This window comes from Myotis davidii, unplaced genomic scaffold, assembly GCF_000327345.1.
Source record: "Myotis davidii unplaced genomic scaffold, ASM32734v1 scaffold854, whole genome shotgun sequence".
In the NCBI taxonomy this organism is placed as follows: domain Eukaryota; kingdom Metazoa; phylum Chordata; class Mammalia; order Chiroptera; family Vespertilionidae; genus Myotis; species Myotis davidii.
This window is the reverse complement of record NW_006285939.1, coordinates 1,030,998-1,039,939: the sequence shown is the minus strand read 5'-3', so window position 1 is coordinate 1,039,939 and position 8,942 is coordinate 1,030,998. Positions and strand designations below refer to the sequence as shown.

Sequence of the window (8,942 nt, the reverse complement as noted above, 5' to 3'; positions counted from 1 at the left end):
CATGATGGCTGTTCTCTCACATGATTCCCAAGAACTAGAGCAAGGATGTTGAAGCAAAGTCCCTTAAGCAAAGGTTTCCGCAGTGATTTCAAGCACCAGAAAAGCAAGCGCAGATAAACCAGGAAACCGGAAGATGGTTTAGGCTCCTCAGTCTACACAGAACCCAACCTAGGAAACCTGCCACGGGGTCACCCTTCCACCCCACCTATAGGGCATCTTAAAATTGCCTGGGAAAACTTTTCAGCAAAAATTCAGATAATTTTCAATGAAAACACTTAATTTCATAGTGTTCATACCACTTTTTCTTTTTTATTTAAAATATTGTAACCAATGAACATACTAGATAACATTGTCTACATCCAGTGGTGCATGTTTCATGACTAGGGCATGAATGATAAAAACCACAATGATCTCAGCATTCCCTACAAAGTGCCCCATTTTGTTTGTCTAGAGGAGGGAATGGAACAGGGGGCGGAACGAGGAGTGGCGTTGTCCAGGGAAAACGCAAATGGCAGATACCATATCTGGGTTTCAGGCGGTAACGCCTGCTGAACAGGATAAACTGTAATGAGAAAATAGATGTCACAGTTCAGGTAGACAGCTAGTTCAATTTAAATTCATCATTCGGCTAAAAGTTTAAGAGCTTCTCAAAAATATACCAAATATCGGGCCTACAAAAGTAATTTATTTCTTCATAAAGTTTAGACTTAGTCCTTTTGTAAAATGTAAAGGATGGACTGATGTCAGGAGCAGGTTTCTACTTGCAAAACAGACAGAAATAACGCCCAACAAGCACACCTAACAATTCCGAAGCTACACAGCAGGAGGTCTGACATGGAGTCTCTCTTACTGATGCCGGTATGTATTTCACATACTTACTGGTATTGTGTCAACACTGACTATCAAGTGTTTCACACACACTTATACTCACACCCAGTAAAGAGCTAACAGCAAGGGCTACGGCTTGGGAAAGCATAGAAAATTAGTGTGAGGTAGTTCAATACAAACCTAATTTGTACGTTATTGTGAGAATAAAACATTGTGCAAAACTAATCCACAGGTAATAGTTCTTAAAATTCAGTAATGAAGAGAATCTAAACCAGAAATGACCAAAAAGTGTTACTCTTACTAGACTCTCCTAAGAGCACTTAACTAAGAGCAGTTAGTTTGAAATTAATTAGGACTTGTTTTCCTTATGAGTTTTCTAATCATACCCCAAACTATACATTTCTGCTTCAATGCCCTTTACCCCTTCATCTTTCTTGCTATTAGGAAAATCAGTTTTCCCTGATTCAGAAAAAAACCTAAGAGAGATGAGTAGAAACACTCTATAGTAACAAGTAAAGGACAGAGTTGACATTGAAGAGGCTGCTAATGACAAGATGGTGGTTTGTCTTCTATCCGTGAGTTTACTGGGACCTGGGGCTTCATGCGGTCATTCTACAGCTAATGCGACCAATGGACACTCACAAGCGACAACCGTATTTCTGAGCACAGACTATGCTTTCACCTCAGTATGTGCAGGCTTTGCCTGGGCCATACCGAGTGGTTGGTGTGACCCATGCTGCCTGCGACCCGGAGCAACTCCCTGGCCTGCCACCCACTTCACTCTGACACCGTCACCTTTTCGGGCAGCACAGCAGGGTGAGCATGGGGGAAGCTGGCTGCTTTACACACACCCGCTTCTCTGGGCAGCCAGGGGCTGGGTGGCAGCTGCATTTCTCTGGGGAAGTCTGGTGTGATGCGTGTGCCTCTACCCCGCTGGGAGAGTGCCTGTCAGGAGCCACAGCCACCGAGGGTGCGTGGCAAAGCGAGAACTGTTCAGCTCACAGTAGGAACGGACTGAGATGCTCGATGTATGTGTAGTGTAAGTAAGCAATCCCAAACATTATTTTACAAACGATCAATACACATTAGAGGGTAACAGAATAGTAAGCAGGAAGAAATATGTAGAGAGAATTATAATTAGTGTCTCTTTCCTAACCTATAAAGTTGAGTAATAGATCTTGGTCAAAATAACTCTGACAGTAAGAAGATAGTACATCAAGTGTATAAAATGGAAAAACCAAAGTTTAAGGTAAGGTGGCTTTACATGAAGTACTGCCAGAAAGAAATCTTATTTGTAATTTCTGTTAAAAAAACAAACAAACACAAATGTTTAAGATATTTTAAAGATTCAAAAAGTTTTAAAAATAAAACGAACATGTATATCTTTACCTTAACATATTTAAGAGGGAACGCTGTTATTTAGATACTGCATTTTAAAACCCTAGGCACACAACATTTAACAGACTTTGTTTTCAAGAAAGAATTTAAGCATTTTTGTCTCCATTAACTAATGAGTTCATTTTCTCTGGATCAACTGAAACATGCTGGTTGGCAAGTGGGAGCTGGCATTTACAACAAATGATACAGTAACACCACCTGGTTTTCTTGCTTAACCAACATCTGTATCAACAGAGATGGCTTGTTAGCAATCAAACCTAAACTATGGGGAACTTCTGAAAGCATGTCAGTTGTTAAAGTGCAATAGTGAAATGGTTTATACTAGAAAACAGAGCTAGTTAACTGTCAAACTCGTATACACAAAGGACACACTCATGCTTAAACGTCTCCACACATCCAATCCTGTTTCTATAAATCAGGGTGTTATAGTCTCAAAACTCTAATTTGCTAAATGAAATTAATGCACCATGTTGTATGAGTATTAAAGAGACTGATACAAAGGTTGACAGCTTCTAAAGAGACTGGAAATCATGACTTTAAACCATCAAAAACAAACTTGCTATTTCAAATTATATAAAAAGGTTAATGTATTTGAGTCCTAAATATTGCACAGTAACAATGATCACTCAAAGGAATTTTGCACTAAATATACAAATCACATGCCAGGCGAACTTGGAGACACTGTGTTGCGCTGCACCAGTGCTTGCTCCTGTTGGTCACTAACTCCAATGAGCTTTCTGCTAGAACCTTGCCACGTATCTAAGTGTGCACTTCCTAGTTCATGACATGAAATCCCTCTTGTTCCAAACATGACAAAAGGTCCTGGGGCATCACAGACAATGCATTCAGAGATGAGACTTCAATGACATTTTACTTAAGAAAAATTTCGTTGTAAAGAAATAATTCTGCAGATATAAAATGTAAACAGTTACATCACTTGTCAGGAGCAGCACCATTCTTACACTACTCAACATCCACATTGCAGTTTTACTGAAAATCAGATATAAACAATGAAAGTCTCTGACTAAATAATCACCATTTATGCCTGCTCTGCTCAGTGTGGAGAAACGGTCCTTGGGAAATGACACCTTGTATATGGCTGTGTGCTACTATTTTCAGATGAACGGTATATTGCTCATTGGATACCTCACCTACAGAAACCTAAAGAGGCTCTGGAACCTCCCGACAGCCAGTGGAGACAGATTTGCTACAGGTAGAAGCACGTGGCCAGAATCACCAGGCTGGTGCTCAGCTGACTGCCACTCCAGCAGGAGACCGAGAGGCCCAAGGCCCCGCTGCGAGAGAGGAAGGGCCAGCTCCAGACCATCCACCACTGGACCTGCAGCCTGAGGAGCTCAGCTCAGTGTGTGCAAGAGCAGGCTCACAGCTACAAGTGAACCATCTGCTTATCTGCACTGAAATGTATTACTCATGAAGTATCCTTTTGACTTTATGTGACGGTGAGGTTTGAGCATGCCACAGACTTGCAGGAAACACCGTATTCTTTTCACTTTACTTCTGTTGGGTAAGGGGTAGGGGGAATAGAAGGGTGGTGGTAGATGCCCAGCATCTTTCAAAAACATGCTCGGAGTTCTTCTGCCATTTAGATGATGGGGCTTTTGCCAAAATTCATGTAGGATTACTACCAATAGTTGTAACTAAATTAGGATTGGCAAGTAGCAATATTGGAGGTTTTTTTTTTTTTTTAACACGTTCATCATTTACAGTAGTTATTCCTGAATATAACTGGCTACAGGTTACTTTCCCTCACTCCTCTGTGGTTATTTCATTGATAAGCACATAACCCTGAAGGATAGCATCATGAACAAAACATTTGAAATAATTTCTAATTAAAAAAAACTATAAAAATCTTAAATAATTCATGATATAGGCCAATCACCACATAATAGTTGCTTTGATAAACAAAATCTTACAAATTCAGTAAAAAAATCAGCAGCATAAGATAAAGCAAATATGCAAAAATTTAAACCATGATAAAATAATTAGGTTTACATTATACAGTTAATTACAGCAAAAATACAATACAGTTTTGTTGCTGTTTTAAAACAACTTAAGTTTTAAATTACATCACTTGAAATTTTAAAAAATAAACTACTTTACTACAAAATGAATTCTACATTTTTGGAAAATTACTCAAAATAAGACCACTGACTTAGTTCTCAAAGTAGTTCTATCAATGACTAAACGAGTCCCCATCCCTCCCCTCCCACCCCCCAGGCCCAAGTAGTCATCTACAGCAGCCCAGAGGTCCAGCTGATGCTTCTAGGCTGCTGTCGGTATCCGAGGCCAAAGTTGGATCTGTGGACATTGAAGATACGTCGTTGACAGACGGCGATGACGATGGATGCTGAGAGCCATTGATCACTGCTGCACCTGTGCTATGAGAAACAAAGCAGCAAATCAGTTGCAGACAGAGTTGCAGACCCAGTCACTTGTACTATATTGGCTACCTCCAGTGGTCAATGACTTTTCTCGTGGCTTTAAAAGGCCCACTAAAAATAATCACAAGTGAAATTCGGAACAACACTAATTTATGAACTCTTTTCATTACAACTTATGAGGTGAGAATTTGAACATGTCTTGAAACCCAGGGTCCTGTCCTTTCCACAAATTTGTTGTCAGTTCAAGATAAGAACTGTTAAGTTCAAGACACATTTAGAAATGGTCCTATTGCAAGATTCATAAATGGGTTTCAGGCTGTGTGAGAATACTGATGTTGTTATTGTAGACAGTAAGGGAGCACCAGGGAGTCTCCCCGACTGCCCAAAATGGTGCAGGGGGAGATTCTTACACTGAGCACACCAAAAGATAGAAATATGAGTGGAGAAGGCCTGAAGGCGCCAAAAGCTAGAAATAGGAATGGGCAGGGCCTGAGGGCACCACACGCTAGGAATATGAATGGACAGGGCCTGAGCCACCAAAAGCTGGAAATACGAATAGACAGGATCCAAGCAGCCAAAAGGTTGGGAAGATAAATGGATATAGCACCAAAAGATAGCAAGACAACTGAATAGAAAAACAATAATAATAATAATCCCTCCCCTTCCTTTCCTATCCCTAGAAGAACCACAGGCTTGAGCAGGAAGAGAGATGGTCTCTGAGATGGGAGTTCGCTGTTCTCTAAGGCAGTGTGGCTTCTGAATAAAACATCTTTTCTTTTGCACAAGCACCTGTCTCCTGAGTTTGGCTTTCATTGCAGTAGGCAGCAGAATCTCTGCTTTGTTTGGTTATTTTTTTTGGCAACTCTGGTGGGACACCATGGACCTTCACAAGTCCTGGAGGGCCGGAGCTGAGGCCCTAGCTGCCTGTGGTACAGCAGGGTGACCCCAACCCAGGAGCAGGTCTGTGGGGATTTTCCAGCAGCTACCAAGAGGTTTTCTTGGAGAATTTCTTTGCACTTCCTCTCAAATAATGTTACCTAAAATGCAGGCTGGTGAAAGGAAACTGGTTTTGGGGAGATGAATTACAAGACTGGGTAAGTCAAACTGCATGCACACTGGGGTCCTTTTCTTCCTGCCACTTGGGCTTTATGCTATCTGGGTCCCATTAGGGCTGCTTGTGCTATCAGCTGGCAGAGTATAAGACCTTAGGACTTGTTTTTATTTGTTTGTATTAATGGAATTATGGGCCCAAGCTTTGTTTATATGTTCCCATTTCGTCTGGGGTCTTGCTATGGTTACAGTTTTGGCTTTGTACTTTTGTGCCATCAGGGGTTGTTCTGTTTCAACTCCTGAATGAAGGCCATTGGGTCCAATTTTAAAGATTAATCCATGTACAGCTATGATCCAATGACTAAGGAGGAGTTGGTTTTCCATTGTAATAGAAATACTTTCTACTTCTATTGTAATTCCTATATATACTTTAAACCAGGGGTCCTCAAACTATGGCCCGTGGGCCACATGCAAATATAAATATTGTATTTGTTCCCGTTTTGTTTTTTTTACTTCAAAATAAGATATGTGCAGTGTGCATAGGAATTTGTTCATAGTTTTTTTTTAAACTATAGTCTGGCTCTCCAATGGTCTGAGGGACAGTGAACTGGCCCCCTGTTTAAAAAGTTTGAGAACCCCTGCTTTAAACTATGGGGAAAAAATGGCCCCTAAATAGTTACCTAAATTACTACACCATCATACAGTTGGAATTGTTTTGCCAAAGGTCAGAGAAATGAGATGAAATTCCTTACCTCCAGATGTTTGTCTTTACACAACAAGAATTTGGCAAAAAAATAAAATAAAAAAAATAAAAAAAGGGGGTGGGGTTGGGGGAGGACCTAATGACCCAGAGAAGGAAATTGGCTTCAAAATAGTAAGACACAGGGAAAAACGAGAAATGAGGAGATAAGTCTCTTTAAGACCCTGAATCCAGGAGATCAGGATTAGCAAGAGGAGAATTTCGCCACCATTACCACAGCTGCTGGATGCCCCTGAGATAGGTGCATATCCGAGGGGTGACATCCCCATCCCTATATGATGATAGGGAGCATCCCTATCCAGAGAATCACAATTCCCTTTGAGGCAATACCCTATAGATGGAATAAACCAGGAAGGCCAGCCTGCTGGTCACTATTGGGCCCACACTCCATTTTCAACTTCAGATTTACTGAATTGGAAAAATTTCAGCCCCTCATAAAGGGGGAATCCTCAGAAAATGGCAGATCTTAATACCTCCATTTTTTGTCACTCACCATCCAAACTGGGCAGATGGACAGGCTCTCCTTAACATCCTGCTTACGACAGGTGAAAGGCAGCTAGTTACAAATAAAGCTAATGAAAAAGTTCATCGTCTGCATTAAGAGAATCCTAATGGGGCCCCCAACCCAGCTGGGATGACTCCCTTGACAGAGCCCATCTGGGAAGCACACAGGGGGCACCTAGCATCCCTGGAACATGAAGGAAGGGCTGAAGAAAGGATCTGTTAGGCCTACCAAAAGCACAGTGATGCTGACCCACAGGTACCAGAAAATGTCCGGAGGGAAGCATGACTATTTTTGGGCAATGTGCCCAGATATCAGAAGGAAGCACCAACATTTAGATGGGGCATTGGGAATGAATCCCTCCCAGCTGGTGGACATAGCCTTTAAAGTTTACCATGCCTGGACACAAGGGCAATGTGTTCTTAGAAACAGTGTGGGAAATCAGAAGGGAAAGGGAAAGACCCACTAGCATCAATCAATGCGCCTCCTGCAAAGTGGAAGGCCACTGAAGAAAGGACTGCCCAGAACTCAAAAAGAAAAAGGACAGAAATCCTTGCCAGGAAATGTGAGAAAGGAATGAGGAATCTGATGATGAATGAGGAGGTCCAGAGGCTCTCCTAGACACCTCCCGACCATTACTATTTCCCTGCAGGAGCCCCAGGTACAATTAACTGTGGGGAACAAGCTAACTGAATCACTGTAGCTACAGGAGCTACTTACTCAGCACTAAGTACAAAACTAACCAAGAGAAGCCCAGCTGCGGTGATGGTTGCTTGAGTGACCAATTAAAAAATAGCCGTTCACCTGCCCTCCAGCTCCAGGTGCTCCTGACCTGCCCAGGAGGAGCCAGAGGTGAACTCTTCCCACCCGAGATCTACAAGCCGGTTGATGGAGCTGTCTGGGCTGATGGAACCCCAGGTAGAGCACTTAACATCCAACCATAAAAATTAACCCTAAAGAAAGGGCACGGATCCCATGGAAGAAGCAATACCCCCTGAAAAAGGAAGCTTTAGAGGGAATTCAACCAGTACTGCAGAAGTTGTTAAAATCAGGATTAATTCAGCCATGCCAGACCCCCTGTAACACCCCATTTTGCCAGTGAAAAAGCCTCACTCTGATGAATATCGATGCGCACAAGATCTTAGGACCATAAATGACGTTGTTCAGGACATTTATCCTACGGTGCCCAACCTTATCTTAGACGACCACAGGGCCAGGGACAGCAAATGATTCAGTCCTAGACTCGAAGGATGCTTTTTTTCTGCATCCTAATAGATGAACAGGTTCAACTATTATTTGCCTTTGAATAGCAGTACCCAGAAACTAAAGCCATGCTCCAACACTGTTGGACTGTGCTGCTACAGGGATTTAAGAATTCCCAGCCCAAACCTGGGGAAATATTAGCAAAAGATTGAAGGAATGTTCAATTTAAATCGAGAATTCTTCTACAATATGTAGATGCCTTACTACTAGCTGGTAATACTTACAAAGACTGTTTGCTCAACACCATCTGACTGAGGCATTAGGCCTGGGCAGGGGACCACCAGCTCCCATTTCCGGTTCTGCCCCTGCTTCCCGCAATCACTGGCCGGGGGCGGGCAAAGATACCCAGTTCTCCGATCACGGGGCAGGGCAAAGGCGGCCCCCAGGGGGATGTCCACTTGCCAGTGGGGAGCAGGCCTAAGCTGCAGTCGGACATCCTTAGCCCTGCTAAGGAGGTGGGAAAGGCTCCCCCCACCACTGCTGTAATGGCAGCCGTCAGCCTGGCTTGTGGCTGAGTACAGCTCCCCCTGTGGGAGCGCACTAACCACCAGGGGGCAGCTCCTGCATTGAGCATCTGCCCCTTGGTGGTCAGTGTGTATCATAGTGACCAGTCATTCCCAGTGGTTCTGCTGTTAGGGTTAATTTGCATGTTACCTTTTATTATATAGGATAGAGGCCTGGTGCATGCGTGGGGGCTGGCTGGGTTGCTCTGAAGGGTGTCCCGGGTCAGGGGGGGGGG

General features: G+C 42.9%; 1 protein-coding gene across 4 annotated transcripts in view; it reads right to left on the bottom strand.

Moving 5' to 3' along the window:
- Positions 1-289: 289 nt before the first annotated feature.
- MAPK8 (mitogen-activated protein kinase 8) overlaps positions 290-8,942 on the bottom strand; it is a 61,077-nt gene continuing 52,424 nt past the window's right edge. For 2 of the 4 annotated variants that reach the window (XM_006757125.2, XM_006757124.2), the window contains exon 12: positions 290-4,620. In XM_006757125.2, the coding sequence (XP_006757188.1) occupies positions 4,475-4,620 (146 nt within the window). In that variant the 3' untranslated portion in view covers positions 290-4,474. Of the gene's footprint in view, positions 4,626-8,942 lie in introns of all 4 variants that reach the window. The other 2 variants (XM_006757127.2, XM_006757126.2) reach the window with 1 other exon arrangement.